At 38.8% G+C, this 20,413-nt stretch overlaps 1 protein-coding gene and 1 long non-coding RNA gene across 15 annotated transcripts in view; one reads left to right on the top strand and one right to left on the bottom strand.

The window, feature by feature from the left end:
• The window catches only part of LOC129046581 (uncharacterized), a 36,381-nt gene that overhangs the window by 10,300 nt on the left and 5,668 nt on the right, over nucleotides 1-20,413 (bottom strand). For 3 of the 14 annotated variants that reach the window (XR_010413027.1, XR_010412995.1, XR_010412987.1), the window contains exons 2-4: nucleotides 15,861-15,913; nucleotides 10,692-12,068; nucleotides 10,244-10,376 (exon numbers count right to left, since the gene is read on the bottom strand). Coding sequence is in view for 2 of the 14 variants with exons in the window: in XM_064595775.1 (XP_064451845.1) it covers nucleotides 9,136-9,338; nucleotides 10,092-10,376; nucleotides 18,692-18,885 (682 nt within the window). In the remaining 12 variants the exon portion in view is untranslated. Of the gene's footprint in view, nucleotides 1-6,956; nucleotides 10,377-10,691; nucleotides 12,069-15,860; nucleotides 15,914-18,691; nucleotides 18,886-20,413 lie in introns of those variants that run through there. The other 11 variants (XR_010413022.1, XR_010412966.1, XR_010413031.1 and 8 more) reach the window with 9 other exon arrangements.
• Nucleotides 10,673-19,626, top strand: LOC135365378 (uncharacterized). Its single transcript, XR_010413043.1, has 3 exons — nucleotides 10,673-10,803; nucleotides 18,724-18,833; nucleotides 19,434-19,626. It is a non-coding gene; the product is annotated as an uncharacterized LOC135365378 (long non-coding RNA).

Here is a 20,413-nt window from a genome sequence, read left to right as displayed (position 1 = left end):
GCTCATTCTCTCTTCCTCCTTTCTGCGCACTTCTAGCTTAAAATCTCATCCCATTAGACTTTTCTGTTCACTACCCTTCCATGTTACAGTCTTTTATTGTTCCCCACCACCATTCCTTGATTTTAGCTGCTGGTCAACTAATGTTGCCAAGCTGTCCAACATTACTTCTGTCATAATTCTTAGTATCACTATCTCATGTATGATCAACCCATTGACCTTCTTTGGACCTGGACCTTCTTTCCTCCAAGGCCCTTGTATTCCATTTTACCTTAGCCACCCTCTCCATGGTTAGAGCTTAGATTTTATCATTAGCAATAACCACAATGACTCTATTATCTCAATTTCAAGCACTGAAACTCTCCAACCATTACCTTCTACCCTGCTCACTATCTCTAGTACCAGACTCGAAAAATTCTTTGGCTGCCATTAGGACCTAGAACCCAATGATTCTACCACATTCTCACTGTCTTTTCCCTTGCCTCACATCCCTTGCCCTTTCTAACCCAGCTTAGATTCTCTGACAGAGTATATCATCACTTGCTAGCACATATCTGTCTTCCTTTGTCATACTGCACGGCAAAATCCCAACATCTGGCTAACCCTACTCTCCTCCCTTTCTGTGCCCACACACAAGAACTGAATGTGGCTAGAGAAAAACACACAACCACACTAAGTATTCTCACTTTAAATTTACTACCATAAACCTCAAACGTAACTTCAGTGCTGCCCAGGAAGCCCGTTATGTTTCTTTATAGTTATTCTCATCTCCTCTCCTAGATGACTATTTCATTCTTTCTCCTCACACCTCCAATACCATCATTCTTAGCCTCATATTCAGCTGATAATTTGCCTCCTATTTCACTAAGAAAATTAGAAGCAAGCAGAAGAGAATTTCTACAAGCTCCCACCACCATAGTATTCACTTTTCTCATCCGTGCCCATGTACTCTGCCTTACTCCTTTTACATAATCTTACCTTGACAAACCCTTCTACATGTGCAGACCCCATCCCTCTGCCTACCAAGAGACATTCCTCAGTAATTCTTCCCCCTCTCCTACATCAACTTTACCCTATCCATTTCAACATATCAACATACAAACATGCTGTTATTCCTCTCATCTAATAAAAGAAAAAGTGAAACCCTATAACTTTCTCGGTTAACACACATTTCTCTGCTGCTTCCCTCCGAAGCAAACTATCCTCTGTGTTAGCTCTCCAGTGATCTATTCTTAGTCCTCCAAAGCTACCCATGTTCCTTCTCTCAAATGACCTATTCTTAATCCTCCTCTTATTGATTTGTGTGCAGCTTTTGACACAAGTGATCACTTCTTCCTCCCTGAAACATTTTCTTCATTTGGCTTCCAGGTCACAACACATTCCTAGTTTCCCTTCTATTTTACTGTCCTCTCCTTCTCATTTTCCTTTGCTGGCTTCTCTTCATCTCCCTGAACTATACATGTTGGGGGGGTCCCAGGGTTCAGTCCCTGGACCTCTACTCTTTTCTGTCTTTGATTGCTCCCTTGTAAGCCCATCTAATCTTATTATTTGAAATACCATCTTATGTTAACAACTCTCAATTGTATGTTTCAGCCTGGACTTCCCTCCAAAACTCCAATTTCATATCCAACCTTCAACTCAACACGGCCCCTCAATTGTCTGAAATGGGCATCTCTAACTTAATACATCCCAAGCCAAACTCCAGACTTCCTGATCACAGTAAATGGTGACTCCACTCTCCCAGTTGCTCAGTGCAAAAAACTAGTCATCACTAACTTCTCTCTTTCCCCACACACCCATCATCTAATCTGTCAGCAAATCCTACCTGCTCTGCCTTCAAAAATATGTACATAACCCATTCTCTTCTCACCACTTCCACTACTACCATCTTGGACAAGTCATCATCTTTTCTTACCTGGATTATTATAACAATCTCCCAACTGGTCACCCTGCTCTCCTCCTTGTCTCTCTTGGGTTTTCTCTCAAAACTGGCCAGAAAGATACATTTAAAATATATGTCAAGTCATTTTACTCCTCTGTTGAAAATTTTCCAATAGCTTTCCATCTCTTTTCATAGTATGAACAAAAGTCAAAACGCTTACAATGGCCTACAAAGAACCATGCATTCCAGCCTCCTGTTATCTTTCTGATATGATCTCTTATACTCTTCTCATATTCTCTCCATTCCAACAAGTAGCCTCCTTGCTGTTCCTCAAATCCACCAGCCCTTGACCATCCCAAGGCCTGGCTCCCTCACCTCCTAAAATTTAGCCTCTCAGTAAGATTTTCTCTGGACAGCCTACGTAGAATCACAACCCTCCTTCCTTCCCCCCCTCCACTCTCCTTTTTCCAATCTGCTTTCCCTGCTTTATTTTTCTCTATATGACTCTTCACCATCTGATATACTACATATTTACTTTATATTGAAATGTACACACAGAAAAGTGCATGCAAGTATCCAGCTCAATTAATTTTCACAAACTGAATACAACCATGTAACCAGCACCCAGACCAATGAACAGAATATTACCAACACCTCCAGATACTCCTCATGCTCTCTCTTAGCCACCATTACCCTTTCACACTCCAAGGGTAAGCATTATTCTAATTTCTAACATCATAGACTAATTTTGCCTATTTTTGTACTTCATATAAGTGGACTCATACAGTGACATACTACATATTTTAATGATCTATTTATTTACTGCCTATTTCACCCCACTACTAGCATGTAAGCTCTCTGCAATGACTTGGCTGAATGAAAAACTAAACACAGTCTAAAAACCATGAGAAGTCAGTCAGCTGAAAGTGACTGCAATAGCCATTTGTTGAAAACTAGCAAGCTATGAGGGTGGAAAAATAGGCAGAGCAAGATCTCAAAGGGCTTTATACAAATAAGTCCATGAAGGGAGTTAGAAAGGAAGAAAGGTAAAATGTAGGAGCCTTCTAGGCATTTCCAGGACACCAGGCATTTTTAGGTGCTGACATTTAGGGGGACACAAAACAGGGATTTCTTTGAAGTCAGCTTATTAATAACTTTTTGTAGTGTCTCAGAAAAGAGTCTGTGGCCCCCACTGTAATGGTCAAAGACCTCTAACAATTTCTGAATATGTGGGAAAGGCTTAATAGTCTGAGGAATAGGGGCGCCTGGGTGGCTCAGTTGTTAAATGTCTGCCTTCGGCTCGGGTCATGATCCTGGGTCCTGGGATCGAGCCCTGCATCGGGCTCCCTCCTCGGCAGGAGGCCTGCTTCTCCCTCTCCCTCTCCCACTCCCCCTGCTTGTGTTCCTGCTCTCACTATCTCTCTCTGTCAAATAAATAAAATCTTAAAAAAAAAAAAAATAGTCTGAGGAATAAGTAACTCCCACTTTTTTTCCCCCTTTAAGGGAAAGGACAACTCAAAATAAGACATCTAAATCTCTGAGTCTGTCTAATTATCCTTGTTTTACTGGAATGGAGCAAGGAGACAGCAGCTCTGCTTTCCTAACCTGCTGCCCATGACTTTGAGGAGATGGCACTCCATCTCATGGGGAGGGACAGGCCAGAGATGCTTTGAGTGTCTTTACCTTCCTTGGAGCTCATGCCCTCTATCAGGGATTCTTGAACTCAAGAGTGGGTCAGAACTACCCGGAGGCCCGTTAAAACACAAATTGTTAGGCCTACCCCCAGAGTCTTTGATTCAGTAGGTCTTGGGTGGGGCCTGGAAATCTGCATTTCCAAGAAGCTCCCAGGTGGTGCCAATGTTGCTGGTCTGGGGTGCTGCTTGAGAACCATCACCCTACTCAATGCTATCCTCCTAAACCAGGTGAGGAGGCCCTCCGCATGCTCCTGCTGCACCCAATTTCTCTCCATCATAATTCCCTCATCCTGCAGTGTGCACTCATTTAATCTGTGTCTTCCCCACTAACCTGTCCACAGCACAAAGGGCAGGAACCAGTCTTGTTTATCTTCATGGTGCAGTGCCAATGTCTGGGACCAACAAAGCATTCTACTGATACTTGTTGAATTAATAGATGAATGACTCCAATTGACTTCCCAAAGACACAGAACAATAGGAGAGGAAGGGGCCTCCAAAAAACATGGTTCCAGCTCCCTCTCTTCTACAGATAAGCACAGAAAGCATGAAAGAGTGATAGTTCTTTAGTTTCTTCTTTCTGTTCTTCCAGTGAGGTTTGGATGCTCCATCCCCACCATCTCTGAGCTTCAGCTTCCCCATCAATTAGATATAGGTTTGCCAGATAAAATACAGGACACTCTGTTAAATTTGAATTTTAGATAAATAACAAATAATATTTTGGCCATATGTAGCGATGTTTGTTGTTTATCTAGAATTCAAATTTAACTGGGCATCCTCTATTTTTATTTACTAAATCTGGTAAACCTACTTACATGTGGATAATAATATGACTTACCTCATTTGGTTCCCACAATGATTAAATAAGCAAATATATGTAAAACCCTAGGACAGCAACTGAAACCAAGTAAGAGTTCTATTTAAATATTCGCTATTATGTTTATTGTACCCATAGAACACACACCCGCACGCACACACACACCTGGCTAGAGATTCAACGCCTTTTTTTCATTAAACTACTCTAGTTTTGAAAAACTTTTAAATGATATTTTAAAATCTTGATGTTTTAATTTATGACTATGACATTTTATTATCTCCTCCATAAATACCATGAAAAACAAGTCAGTATCTATTTTATAAATGTCCTTTAAATAATTAAGGCCAAAATAAAATCTCTTAATCTTTTCCTCTTAGGGTAAGGTTCTAATTATTTGATCTTTTACTATATGAATCTTTTTCTCTTCTGTGAAGCCTGTTTAATTCCTCCATTTTGTATTTTTTCTTTAGTTAGGAAAATATATATTTATTATTATAAACTCATAGGAAGGAAAAAATTATTCTTTCTTCTTGCATTATTGTCTGAATTTTCCATAATCAGTACATATGTAAAATAAAATAAACACACTTTTTTTTTTGGAGTTTCCTTTTCTTGTTTTTGTCTTTTTATACTCAATTATGCCTGATAAGCTTATTTAAACAGATTTTCATGATTTTTATGTTAAATTTTGCCCATTATTAGTCAGTGATTTTATGACTCTGGAGCAAAGCATAAAGGACACAATCTATAATCCTACCCTCTTAAAAACAAACATTCTTAATATGTTAGAAGTAGTAAAAATAAAAACAAGAACATTTTTAATGACAATAACACCTAACATTTATTGTTAATGTACTATGTCCAGGAACTATGCTAGGAAATTTAACTTTATTAAATTTTTTAATCCTCACAAGAAATACCATGAAAAAGATACAATTATTATCAATCCTCAATCTTTTCTACTCTGGTTGCTGGATGATTGCTCCACTGAACATTTCTTGCTAAGATCATGAAAGATCTGCAAGCCACTAAGTGAGATAAACATTTTCTGTCTTTATCTAACCTGTCAATACATGTTGCCTTCTCTCCCTCCATGCCTCTGTCCCTCTCTCTTGTCTTCCCTTCTTTCCTCTCTTTCTCTTCCTCATTTTTTTCTCTTCTCTTTCTTCCTTGCAGTAGGATGGGCTTGAGCCATTACACCCTTCAACAATACAACAGTAACAAAATTATACTAAAGTTGACTCCACTTCTCTAGTGTGTCACATAGCAGTCTTTTTTCTCTCCAAGTTCACTTAACCTCAGGGCCTCCACATTTTACTTCACACTTTTAAAAAAGTAAACCTTTAAATAAATGGAAAGGTATCGTATGTTCATGGGTCAAAATCTTAATATTGTAAAGATGGCAATGCTATCCAAATTAATCTACATATTCATTGCTATCCCTATCAAAATCTCACCTTGCTTTTGATCAGAAGTTGATATGCTGGTCATGAAATTCATATGGAAAGGCAAGGTTCTACAGAATAGCCAAAACAACTTTGAAAACAAAGAACAAAGTTACAAACAAACAAAGAAAAAAAAGAGAGAGAGACAAAAAACAAACTCAAATACAGAGAACAAACTGGTGGCTGCCAGAGGGGAGGTGGGTGGGGGGATGGGTAAAAAAATAATAAAAGAACAAAATTGGAGAATTGGCACTTCACATTCTCAAAGCTTATTAAAATGTGATGAAATGAGAACTCAATAACAGAATGAAATTTAGGAAATAAAATGTATGAGGAAATTAAACAACATAATCCTAAATAACCAATAGATCAAAGAAGAAATCTCAAGGAAATTAGAAAGTATTTTGAGAAGAATGAAAATGAAAGCATAACATACCAGAATGTATGGGATGCAGCTAAGTCAGTGCTCAGAGGGATTTACTACTGTAAATGCCCACATTAAAAAAGAAGAAAGAGAGGTACCCGGGTGGTTCAGTCGGTTAAGCATCTGACTCTTGATTTCAGCCCAGGTTGTGATCTCATGGCTGTAGGATCGAGCCCAGCATCTAGCTCTACACTCATCAGGGAGTCTGCTTGAGGGGCGCCTGGGTGGCTCAGTCGTTAAGTGTCTGCTTTCGGCTTGGGTCGTGATCCCAGGGTCCTGGGATCAAGCCCCACATTGGGCTCCCTGCTCTGCGGGAGGCCTGCTATTCCCCTCCCACTCTCCCTGCCTGTGTTCCCTCTCTCACTGTGTCTCTCTCTGTCAAATAAATAAAATCTTTAAAAAAAAAAGGGGGGGGAGTCTGCTTGAGATTCTCTCTCTCTCTCCTTCTCCCTTCTGTCCCTCTCCCTGCTCGAGTTCTCTCTCTCTCTCAAATAAATAAATCTTTAAAAAAATATAAAAATAAAAAAGAGGAAAGATCTTAAATCAATAACCTAACCTTCAACCTTAAGTTACTAGGAAAAGAAAACCAATCTAAACCCAAAGCAAGCACAAGGAAGGAAATAGTAAAGACTAGAGTGAAATAAATGAAATAAAGCATAGGAAAGCAATAGAGAAAATAAACAAACCCAAAATTTGAAGAATTAAAGAATTAACACCAATCCTTCACAAAGTCTCCTCCACTGAACACAGACAATAAGGGAACACATTTCAACTTATTCCATGAGGCCAGTATTATCCTGATACCAAAACCAGACGAAGACATCATAAGAAAACTACAGACCAGTATCTTTAATAAGTATAGATGCAAAAATCTTTAATAAAATACCTGCAAACAGAATCCAATAACATATAAAAAGGATTATATACCATGGTTAAATGTGATATATTCCAGGAATACAAGGTTAATTCAATATGCAAAAATCAGTGTAATATACCATATCAACGGAATCAAGGACAAAGATAACACAATCATCTGAATAGATACAGGAAAAGCATTTGGCAAAATCCTAAATTCATTCATGATAAAAACACTCAGTAAACTGGTAATATAAGACAACATTTTCAACCTGATAACAGTCCATCTACAAAAAATCCACAGCTACCACCACACTTAATAATTAAAGAATGAATGCTTTGTCATTGAGATCAGGAACAAAACAAGAATGTTTACTCTCACTTCTGTTCAGCATTGTACTGGAGGTTCCAGTCAGGCCACTTAGACAAGAGAATGAAAATAAGTAATCCAGATTAGAAAGGAAAAAAAAAAAAAACTGTATCCATAGATAACCTGATTTGTATACAGAAAATAGTACGGAATCCATAAAAATTACTATTACAACTAATAAATAAATTCAACAAGGTTGCAAGAATCAAAATCAACAAACAAAAATCAGTTGTATTTCTTTACACTAGCAAAGAACATTCCAAAAATAAAATTGAGAGAACAATTGCATTTGGAGAGCATCAAAAAGAATAAAATACCTAGGAATAAATTTAACAAAATAAGTACAAAACTTATACATTGAAAATTACAAAACATCATTGAAAGAAATTAAGACCTAAATAAATGGAAAGACATCTATGTTCATAGATTAGAAGACAATATTGTTAAGATGGCAGTACTCCAAAAATTATGTATAGATTCAACACAATCCCTATCAAAATCCCAGATGCCTTTTTTGCAGAAATTGAGAAGTCAATCCTAAACTTCATATGGAAATGTCAAAACAAGAATAGCCCAAACAGGGGCACCTGGCTGGCTCAATTGGTGGAGCATGGAATGCTTGATCTCAGGGTCATGAGTTGAAGCCCTACATTGGGTGTGGGGCCTACTTAAAATAAAATTAAAAAAAAAAATCTTGAAAAAAAAAAAGAGCCAAACAATCTTGAAAAAGAAGAACAAATTTGGAGTACTGACACTTCCATGTGTCAAAATTTACTAAAAAACTATACCAATCCAGACAGTTTGGCATGGCATAAGAACAGATACATAGTTCAGTGGAATAGAATTGAGAGTCCAGAAATAATCCCTATATTTATGGTCAGATGATTTTTTTTTTAAGATTTTATTTATTTATTTGACAGAGAGAGACACAGCGAGAGAAGGAACACAAGCAGGGGGAGTGGGAGAGGGAGAAGCAGGCTTCCCGCCAAGAAGGGAGCCTGATGTGGGGCTCAATCCCAGGACCCTGGGACCATGACCTGAGCCGAAGGCAGACGCTTAACAACTGAGCCACCCAGGTGCCCCGGTCTGGTGATTTTTGATAAGGAAGTCAAGACAATTCAATGGAGAAAGAATAGTATTTTCAATAAGTGGTCCTGGGAAGACTGAATATCTCCACATAAAAAATTATGTTGGACCCCTATCTCATATCATACACAAAAATTAACTTAAAATGGATCATAGACCTGAATATAGTAGCCAAAGTCATAAGACTCTTAGAAGAAAACACAGCAGTAAATCTTTGTGTTCTTGGATTAGGCAATTATTTCCTAGATATGACACCAAAAGCACAAATGACAATAAAAATAGATAAATTGGACTTTATAAAAATCAGAAACTTCACTGCTTAAAAAGACATCATCAAGAAGTGAAAAGATAACCCACAGAAGGGGAGGAAGTATTTGCAAACCATACATTGGATAAGGGACTGGTATCCAAAATATATAAAGAAGTCTTACAACTTAACAATAATAAGATAATTCATTTTTTTCATGGGCAAAGGATTTGAATGAATATTTCTTCAAAGAAGATATACAGATCACCAATAAACACATGGAAAGATGCTCAACATCATTAGCCATCAGACAAATACAAATCAAAACCACAATGAGATATTATTCATATCCATTAGAATGACTAAAATTAAAAAAAAAAAAACAATAATGAATGCTGACAAGGATGCTGAGAAATTAGAACCTTCATTGGTGGGAGTGTAAATGGAGCAGCTACTTTGGAAAACAGCCTGGCAATTCCTCAAAAGGTTAAAAATAGTTACCATATGATCCAGCAATTCCACTCCTAGGTATAACCAAGATAAATGAAAACATATATTCACACAAAAATTTGTACACCAATGTTCATAGCAGCATCATTCATTGTAGCCAATAGATAGAAACAACCCAAATTTCCATCAACTGATTAATGGATAAGTAGAATATGGTATAGCCATACAATGGAATATTATTCAGCAATAAAAATAAATGAAGTACCAGTACATGCTACAACATGATGAACCTTGAAAACATCATGCTGAATGAAAGACGTCAGTTACCACAAATTGTATGATTCCATTTACATGAAAGGTCCAAATAGGCAAATCTATATCATCAGAAAGATGGTTAGTGTTTGCCTATGACTAGGGGATGTGATGATAGGAATGGAGAGGGACTGATGATAGAGATGGGGTTTCTTTTTAGGGTAATGAAAATGTTCTAAAATTAGATAGTGGTGATGGACGAACAACTGTGAATATACTAAAACAATGAATTGTACATTTTAAATGGGTAAATTTTATAGCATGTGAGTTATATTTTATAAAAGTGTTTAAAAAGACTTTTTAAAGTATAGCTTTTTTTGGACTATAAAGATAATATGTGTTCATTATAGAATGTTGCATAAGACAGACAAGTACAGAGAAGAAAATAAAAATTGTCTATAATCCTGTCATGTAGATATAACAAGTAACTGTTACTACTACTTCTAATTATTATTATTATTATTATTTTACTTCCTTTCTTTGTGGTGAAATACACCCTGCTTTCACTCACTTACTTGGGTATTTGTGGATGATTCTGAAGGGCTGGTTGTTCACATCTGTCTCTGTTATGCAGCAGACACATTTCTCATTTAACTTGACAGGGTATTTCAGGACAGACAGCACCCTGTGGAAGCCATTCATCTGCTCCTCCAGGACCTCCACGGTACTGTGGTTGCTCAGGTCCCTCTCTGCTGGGTCAAGCCAGATCACATTAGGCATGAGGTACCAGCCCTTAGAGATGCACATTGCCACGTCCTCATCATCAATCCTATCAAACTGCACCTGGGGCATTTCAAAGTCTGGTTGGAAAAAATAACAAAATAATTAGTTCCTTTTTTATTTCAGCCTCGGGAGGATCAAGCTGGCAGAAATCTTGCCCTGAGATTTTACATTACTCCTTCTGGAGGCAACAGATCTTGAGGTTCACCATAGTTAAATTTTTGATTTAGAGACTGAGAGAAAATCACAATACACATTTGCTCCTGTCCTGAGGTCTCACCTACCACTGCTGTATTTACTTGTGGAATCCTGCCCTCTTCTCAGCTTCGCTGCAGACTCTCAGCTGACCTCAGACACCCTGCTGAGAACTACAGAAGATAACAAATGGTTCTCACCACCATCTTCCCATCTCTTCCAGCTCTTTCTCCAGAGGGATTCTGCCATGCCTCCCTCTACCCGCAGATCTCTGGTGGGGAGAAGACCACTCTCCATGTAATCCCTAGAAGGGTGAGAATTCCTGGGGCATTATGGAGATCCATTGGTCCAATCCCACATCTTAACAGTGAGAAAATGAAGCCTAGAAAAGCTAAATGAGTTGTCAGAGTCATCCGGAATTAGAACTTGGGCCTCCTAATTCCCAGTGTTGGGCTATTTTCACGAAACCACACTTCATATCTCAAGATTTTCACAGAGGGGAATTATGTTATGTAACATTTTGGGTTTTCAGTGTTATAATTGGTTTGGTGAGTCTGGGCTAAGGCCATTGCATTGTGTGGGGGGGGTTTGTATATGTATTCTGTTTGTTTGTTTGAATGAATGGGTAATATAGACAGGTGCAGATATAGCAACTTTGGTCCAGAGCAGTATTTTCAGCTAAGATGAACTGACAGTGCAAATACCTGATCTCATGATGGATATGAGAAGAGCCTATAATAACTTGTGAAGAGAAAAACTGAGAACACCAGAAGAGGAAACTTAAAATTTATCCCTATAAACAGAGACAGAGCTTGAAACCAAGTTAATCCAAGAAATTCCATTACCTTCTACTATTAGCTTAATTGTACTTTTGCCTCTTTCATTTGGTGTGATGGCTGAGCCCTTGTAGATGGCTTCATCCATGAAATCCACATTTCTTAGTAAAAGTGCTAGAGTCCCCTCAGAAATTTCAGTGCAATCCACAGAGACTCTTCCCTCATACAAGAGTTCTGATCCTCTAGTTGGTCAGTGTTATTATGACACTGGTAAACCAACTTGGGGAAAACTTCAAAAAAATCATAGTACCTGAGAAAGTGGTAATATGCCTTATCATCTTCTACCTCATAGTCCTCTTTGATGTCTTCTCTTTCCCAAGAAAACTCAAGATTTTCTATGCCCTCCACAAAGGAGAAATGGCAGGAGAGGGTAACATCAGGGGAAGGGTGGACCCGTAACTTTTCTGGAGACACTGAGAATCTCAAAGAAGAAATGAAGTTAGTAAAATATTTATAAAGGCCAGTGGATGCTGTATCAGGTAGGCTTTAATAACAGATAAAACAAATCATCCTAGCTATTTCAAGCAGTAAGGAATTTAGAACAGAGAATTAGACGCTTACAAAATCACTGGAAGGCTGGAGGAACGAGCCCAAAGTAGGGCATAGAAGGTAAGACTTGCAGTGTGCGTGTTCTGTCCTTCCTCACATTATGCTGGGCTCAGGACAGCACTTCAGAGTTGGTCTGCCAGTGGAGATGCTGTCTCTGCCACATCAGGAAGTTGGCAAATCAGGAAGTCATCACTGCAAATAGAGACTCCAGAGTCAAACTGCACCTGCTAGATTCACACTGGCAAAAGAAAGTGCATGCATGTTGCATGCACTATCACCATTCTCCCCACTTAAATGCAGTTTAATGCTCGAGCAAATGTATCTGGCAGAGTTTAATTTATCCCCAGAACCCAAACTGCAAAGCAATCTTGGAAATGTAGTTTTTTACTCTCTAGTCTCAGCAAGCCAGGAAGGCAAATCAGAAAGAGAGAAACAGATTTTTGGTAAGTTGGTCTATTCTACCTGCCACAAATACATACTGGTTTGGGCAGAGTATTCATGAGTAGGAGCTGAGGGCTCTGAGGAATACAGCCACGCACTCGGTATTATTCATGGAATCATGACATGGAATACACTCCTGATATGTTAGAGCTGGAAGAAGGCTTAGAGATCATCTGATTCAATCTTTTCAAAACCATTTTTTTCTAAAGCCCTCCTCAGAAGTTGTCACTGACAGCCAGGGGAGGACCAAATCAGTGAGACTTCCACTCCACCAATTCAATCAGAACCATCCCTAATTTACTTTATAAAGGAGGATAGAGGATAGTGTTTGATATAATGAGGTGAGATGAAATAGAAGAAAAAATAGGTGAAGCACCAAGGGAAAATCCAAATGGTGAAAGTTCATAGGCAAGGAAGCTTCCAAGCCATCCATCCAGCAAAAAGCAGCCAGAGAGATATGCAGTAGGGTATATTCCAGCTGAAAAATAGATGCAATCTGCTCATTCATCAGTAGCAATCATGTGGCTCTTCGTGGGGCTGGGCCTAGACTGTCCCCAGAGTGCAGAGACCATATCTTAACCATCCTGTTTCACCAGTACCTAGCACAGGACTTGACGCAGTTAAAAAAAATATCCAGTGTGATTTTTTGTGCGAATGTGACTGGGTCACAGGGGTGCCCAGGTATTTGGTCAAATATTATTCTGGGCATGTCTTTGAAGGTATTTTTGGATGAGGTCAGTATTTGAATAGGTAAACTAAGTTGATGGTCCTCTCTAATGTGGGTGGGCCTCAACCAATCAGTCAAAGGCCTGAATGGAACAAAAAGGCTGACCCTCCCTCGAGTAATAGGGAACTGCAGTCTGGCTGTTTGAGCTGGACTTCAAACTAAAACATAGGCTCCTTTTGGGTCTTAAGCCTTCAGACTTGGACTGGAACTATACCATCACTTTCCTGGGTCTCCAGCTTGCCTACAGCAGAGATCCTGGGACTTCTCACCTCCATAATCACATGATCTCTTCATATAGATTTTGTTTGTTCTGTTGCTCTGAGAATTCTGACTAATACATTAGGTGACATTTAAGTGTTTACAGTGCGTCAGACATATTCTAAGAGATTTTCTTGAATTTAATTCATTTAATCTGCACACTAACCCGGAGGTAGTTACTATTATTATCCCCAGTTTACTACTGAGAAAATCAAGGCCCAGTGGGGTGAAGTAAGGTGCTCAGGGACACACAGCTAGTAAGTGGTAGAGCTATGATTCAAACCTAGGCAGTCTGGCTCCACAGCCCTCCATCTGAACTGTACTCTTCCGTCTAACCATAGACACTCATCCTAAACTTGAGGAATGAATCGACTAATTAAATAAATGAATGAATATAAAGGAAGACAGATGAGAATAGAAATAAGAAGGCAAGGAGAAACAACCTGCATAACCTTCAGAAGGATGGATATGCATATAAAACATGAAATGTTTTCTTGCTCAAATTGTTATTTCTCTGATGTGGTTACAATCAAGAATCAGTGGATTATAGTTATTAAAAAATTCCTGTCTGAAGATTTGTAAATCTAAGTTTTAATTTTGTTTTTGTTTTTGGTTTTTTGTTTTATTTTTTTGTTTGGTCGTTTGTTTTTTAGGAAGCTCCACACCCATCACAGAGCCCAACGTGGGGCTCAAACTCATGACCCTGAGATCAAGACCTGAGCTGAGATCAAGAGTCAGATGCTTAACCCACTGAGCCACCCAGGCACCACCTATGTTCTAGTTCTAAGTCCCCCTTACTAGTCATTTGGCAATGGGCAAGTCACTTATTCTCTCTGAGTTAGTTTCCTAGTGTATAATTATGATAAAAATACCTGCCCTGGGGCTATTACAAAATATCTTGGAATCTCAGGGGCTGTTTTTATATGACATGGCTCAGTAATTTTCCAGAGAGACAGAAAGAGTGGACCAGATGGGTGGATACCTTAGTAAACTGCCCCTCTTCCCAATCTCTCATAAAAATATGTAGCTTACTCATGAGAGGTCCTTAATTCTAGCTTCTCAGGTTATACCCAGGAGCTCTTGCTGCAGCTGAACCCCTTCTGGTCCCAAGGGAAAGGGTCTCAGACTCAGGAATCTCAAGACTCTAGCCAAAGAACCATGAAACACAATCTACTAATGATGTAATTGGTAATATAAAAGCCAACTTCTGACTGATGTGTCTGCAGATGGTGCTACTTAAATCTGAATCACTCTTTTGTCTATTTCAATCTGTGATCTCTAGACCATTGTATCTTTAGCTTCCCAATGCCTAAGAACCTGGGCAAAAGCTCAGCAAACAGCTAATAATGTGAGAAAACACTTTCAAAACTGTAGAAAGGTATGTCTAAAGCACTTACTATAGTACCTAGTACACAGTATTAGACTAACAATATTGTTATAAAAGTAAGATATTATTAGAACTAATACACCTTTCTCTTTCTCACCTACATACACACTCATTCTTTTATCTGGTTGGGTTTTTCTTGGCTGTGAGTAGATTGCCTCCCTACACACAAACACACAGTAACCAAGCATCAAAAGAAAAGAGCCAGTAAATGTAATCTGGATGCACCAGGCCTTGCACTAACTCTAAACAGATCTCTGGAGCTTGAGGATGTCTTCAAGCTGCTGCTACCTTTGGCAGAACTGCTGCAGGTTCCTAAGAGATGGCCTATGCCTGAAAACTGTAAATATGTTCTATCACTTTGTGAAGGAGTTATATTGCAGGTTTTGGATACATGTGCTCCTATAAAGCGTTTTTGCATAGATACTTTTGGTTAGTTGAATTACATTAACAGTTTCAACATCTGTACATTGTCCATCCCAATATTTCTAAAGAATTGAGAACGAAGAATTATAAAAACCCTGCGTTGACTGCCCATCCAGATTTTTCAGGACAGGCCTGATTTCAAATATTCTGTGATACTATACCCTAAATCGACACCTGTCAGAGTCACTTGAACTGGGGAAGAATATCTAGATATTTTTGTTTTGGTTAGAGAAGTTCAAATCATAGGTGTGAATAACTATAATTATCTAACATGAACTCAAATGGACAAACCAAATTGGGAGGGAGGGTTCTCATTTAAAAAAAATAAACAACTCTTTTTGGGGCAGCTGGGTGGGTCAGTCGGTTAAGCGTCTGCCTTCAGCTCAGGTCATGATCCCAGGGTCCTGAGATTGAGCCCCACGTCAGGGCTCCCTGCTCAGTGGGGAGCCTGCTTTTCCCTCTCCCCACTGCTCGTCCTCTCTCTCTGTCTCACTCTCTCTGAAATAAATAAAATCTTAAAAAAAAAATGTTTTACAATTTGTGCCTGTTAGATTTTCCCATCTGTCCTTCAACATTACCTGTGAAACAAATATAGCATTGTTATTCCCATTTAACAAATGAAAAGACTGAGGTTCAGAGAGATTAAATCATTTGCTTGGTTTTTTAAAATCTCCAAATCACTATTTTCCTCACTATTCTCAACGCTGTTTCAGAAATACCCACAAAGTTTTTTTGAAAAGTGACTCACCTGCATCATGAACTAGCAGCAGTAGGTTGACAATCACCGAAAAGAAAGACATTCTGATAAAAAGAAAGGTTGAAAATTTGTCTCAGCCTAGAAAGAGTATGGGCCAGCATAACCCAGCCACGCCCTGCTGGGCCTGAGGAAGGCCTCACAGGCACCCCCTCCAGGCTGCACACCCACCACACGTACTGTCAGCAGGCTGCCGCACCTCAGCATTCTATGTGGGATGCCCACTGAATCCTGGTCACTCAGGCTGATACTATGCATATTTGTCAGATTTGCTATAGGAACCTGGAAATCTATTTCTATAATGTGCAAATCTGTCTCTCTAGGTGAGTCACATTTGAATTCGTCTGAATCAGAGTCAGCCCTGAAATGATGTTTGAGGGGTCAGGGGCAGCTTCCCAACTGTTGCTGACCTTCTGGATGTTGCCAGGGGAAAGTTAGCAGTGGAGGAAGTACAACAGTAAATATGCAGGTGTGTCTGGGAAGTTATGGAGTGATGCTTCCCAAACAGAGAAAAGTAACCAAGAGACAGTACTAAACCAGTCTGCCAAGCCAGGGTTGTACTTTAACAGGGATGGAATTAACAGGCCTAGGGCAGCTCTGGAAGAGGAAGGAGAAAGGGCTCAGGGAGCACTCAGTCCCTTTGAGAAGCCCTGACACAAATACACATCTCCATACGGGTGAACTCAATCTTATTCACTGGCTGGATCTAGTCTCCCTCTTTGGTCTCATCTCTCAAGATTCCCCCACAGTCCAAGTTCCACCAGTACCATCCCTAAGTCTTGGTGCTAACCCAACCCTCCTCACTTGGCACATCCCCCATCATCACCACCCTCACCTGCCCCTCCCCAAACCCATTTATCATTCAAAACTCTGCCCAAGTAGCACTTCTTCCCGAAGTCCTCCCTGATCCCAGTCCGGTTCATCATTCCCCCTTCTATGTTTTGAACATACTTTTGTCATTGCATAGATCACATTGTATAGCAATTATTTCTGTACATGTTCTTTTGTCCCTTACTATGTTGGAGAAAGAAAGAAAGAAAGGTAATATGATCATAACCTTTCAGCATACTCTCCTGCCTCCTCTTCTTCCTATAATCTACCACAGTCCTCCAGGTCTATGATACACCATACTAATAGCAACTACACATCGAATGCCTATGAATGACAAATTTGATCTTAAAAATAAGCCTATGAAGTAGATGTTATTATTGTTTCCATTGGACAAGTAAAGAAACGGAAGCATAGAGAGGGTAAATAATTCATCCAAGGTCATACAGAATCAAGACTCTCACCTTTCTGGTTAGCTGAAGTCTGTGCATGTCACCTAAATTCTGTCCTGACAAACCTCTGCAACTTCACCACACACTATGGGAAGTTCCACCACCCAGAGCATCCAGCAAGAGAACAGGAAGCTTGTTGACTGATGAAGCAGGTGGACTGTGGAATATTACAATAAGTCTCTTTCCTAGAGGCCTATTAGACTCTGGAGAATATGCACTCTGCGGATTGACTATTAACAGATACAGAAGAACAAGAGAATAAAGGAGCAGCCCTCGCCAGCCAATGACCAAATAAAACACTTCTGGGGTCAGTGGGACAAATGGAAAGATTCTTTACCAAGCTTATATATTCTAACTAGGAATATGACTAGTGAATGACAACAACCATTGATTCATAAAATATCTCTCTGTGGTATATGTAGTAAAAAATTTGAAAGACATATCTAAAATAATATAAAACTTAAAAGGCAATATGCAGCTAACAGCTACTAGAGCTATAGTCCAACAGAGAGAGGGGAAGAGAAAGAGATTGTAGACAAATGTCATGGAGAAAAGGTTATAGGAACATAGTATGTCTTTTCAACTCAATAAAATCTCATTATATATTTCCAAGATATTTATTTCCAAGGAAAGTTTTTCATCATTAGGAAAGACATAAATCTTAAAGTCTTCCCAATTGCCCCACCCCCAGTAGATACAATCTTTGTTCCTCCCTACTTCCATTATATTTCATCCCTTTATATAGTACTCCCTCATTTAATAAAGCATATTTTCAGTGATTCTAATAGTAATACAGATTCATTGTAAAAACATGTTTGAAAGAATAAAAAAGAATTTTACAATCTCTTTTAAGTCCATCACCCAGACAATCACTGTTAGCATTTTGGAATATTCTCTTTCAGTCTTTTATATGTGTACTTTTTAAGAGAACTCAGTTTGTATATACATTGTAGTGTCCAGCTTAATTTTCCTCATGACACTGTTTTGTGAGCATTTCTACATCACTAAAAATATTCTTACAACCTGGTCTACTTTATTTCATAGTTTTTTGTATGCATATCATATCACCCCTACTGGACTGTAAGTTCCTTAAGGGCTAGGGTGGGTTCTCTTTGTCTTTCATATGTCCATCATGGTGTTCTATATGTTTGAGGTGCCCATAAGTAATTTTAACACATAATCAAAATTAAATTGGATCCAGTGTTACAAAGTTTACTATATACAGGAAAGAGAAAGAAAAAAAAAAACAGAAAAAAAGCAATTCATACCCTACTAAAGAAGAATATTAACTACACTGAAACAGAGAACTCCAATAGTGCACCCAGGTATTGCCTCTAGGGCTGGTACCCTTTGCACCTCTCATTTACAGAGAAACTATGAGAAGTCTATGAACGAGCTCTATGCAGAAACATAACATGTAAAGGAACCAGATACAGTTGGAGTGGACACCTAAATGCTTCAGTCACATTACCCTTCATTTGGCTCTCCAGTTCACAATCATAGCCAACAATCTCTCTAAACAGTCTGTTTATTGAAAGAGCTTACCTGTATCGCAGCTGGTCCCTCTTATCTTACAGGTGAGAAGAAAGTGAGGACGAGTCAGCATGTCTTTGAAAGGACAGTTGTGTGGTAGTCCCCAGGGAGAAGGCTCGGTGATACTGTTACTACCAAGATGTTGCAGCAAAAGGTCAGTAAAGAGCTCCATGAGACTTAATATTTCTAATAGCTGCATCTGTTGGCTAAAAAGGAAGTGTTTGCAAAGGCATTATGGTGAAAGAGTGAAAACAAAAGAACACCATAACGTCCAATACTGGAGAATCATTCTGGGCCCATTTTAAGAAAAAAAAATCATTTTTGAAAAAGAATTAAATGACACAGAAAATGCTATGTAATTTTTAGTGAAAAATAAAAATACAAAACAATATATGTTTACACATATGTATGATTTCAACCTTGGAAGGAAATATACCAAAATGTTAACAGTGGTCATTCTGGATGGGGAGATTATGTGTGATTTTAGTTGTTTTTATTATATATTTCTGAATTTTCTATAGTGACCTTTTAGATTTACATTATGATAAATATGTTATAAATGGGAAAAAAAAGGAAATGGACAGACAGAACTTACACACATATAGTGTGGTGCAGAGAGTGAAGGTACAGGAAGGAAAGGAAAGGAAATTTAGTGTCTATCCTCTTAGGGATAAGTATGATTTGTATCTCCATTAACCTTTAAGCTCAAGTTCTATGGTGCCCAGCTTTTTATTAAGGTGCCTTTCCCCCACAGCACATGGATTACTGGGTCTGGGTCTGAATTAGGCTGCTCCGGAACAAGAGGAACAGGAACAAGAGGACTGCTGGGGATGGGTGTCAGAAGCAGCTTCGCCCTGGATCCCTCACCCCATCTGACCATATACGAAGCAGTTAGTTCCTCGCTTTGGATCTCCAGAGCCTCTCTGTCCCTCCAATCACTTTTAGTGGCTGAGTGAAGAAAACACATATGAAGTTTCAAAATAAACTTGAAACTACATCCATTAACATGAACTGTTGAGCAACGTCTTTTTTTAAGATCCTACAACATCTAGCATAGATTTGTTTTTTACATAGTATCCTCAATAAAAAAAATAACTATGAAATGGAACATAAAAGAGTGAAATAATTGTGATCTGTTTATATCACTTCTCTAACTCATGCTATAGGGCTTGAAGCTTGACATACATTTGACTTCCACTCTGACGCAGAGGAGGAACATCCTGACGATACCACAGTACCAAGAAACCAGGAAGAATACATTGTACTCAGATATAAGACTCTATATAAGGTGCTACTTTCCACAGACTACCCCAAGCCTGGCAGTCTTTTTATGTATGTCTACATGAGCTATAGGGAAATGGGATGTAGAGCTTCCAGAAAGAAAAGAATCAGAGATGGTCTCCTAACCTGGTATTCATACCTCTCCCACCATGATCTAAACCAATTTATCATTTCAAGCTTTACTCTTCCTTTACACCATATCATAACAGCACACCTTAGATCTGGGGGACAAAGTCACAATTTTAAATACTTTCTCCCATTATTCTCCAAAGTGTGGCAATACTTGGCTATTGTAACCATCAGCACAAAGCCAAACCAGACCCTTCACCTTTTCCCAGACATAGGCTGTAATTTCCTTCTTGTTTTTGTCATTCTTTCTCAAGAATACCTTCTTCTTCTCCTTTCCTCCAATTCCATATACCTCATCCCATTTCTACCAAAAGCTTTCCTAAT

Source organism: Mirounga angustirostris, unplaced genomic scaffold (assembly GCF_029215605.1).
Source record: "Mirounga angustirostris isolate CCGP_5_RB_7025 unplaced genomic scaffold, mMirAng1.0.hap1 SCAF_1, whole genome shotgun sequence".
In the NCBI taxonomy this organism is placed as follows: Eukaryota; Metazoa; Chordata; class Mammalia; order Carnivora; family Phocidae; genus Mirounga; species Mirounga angustirostris.
Note: the sequence above shows the minus strand (reverse complement) of the source record. Positions and strands in the feature narration are given on the sequence as shown.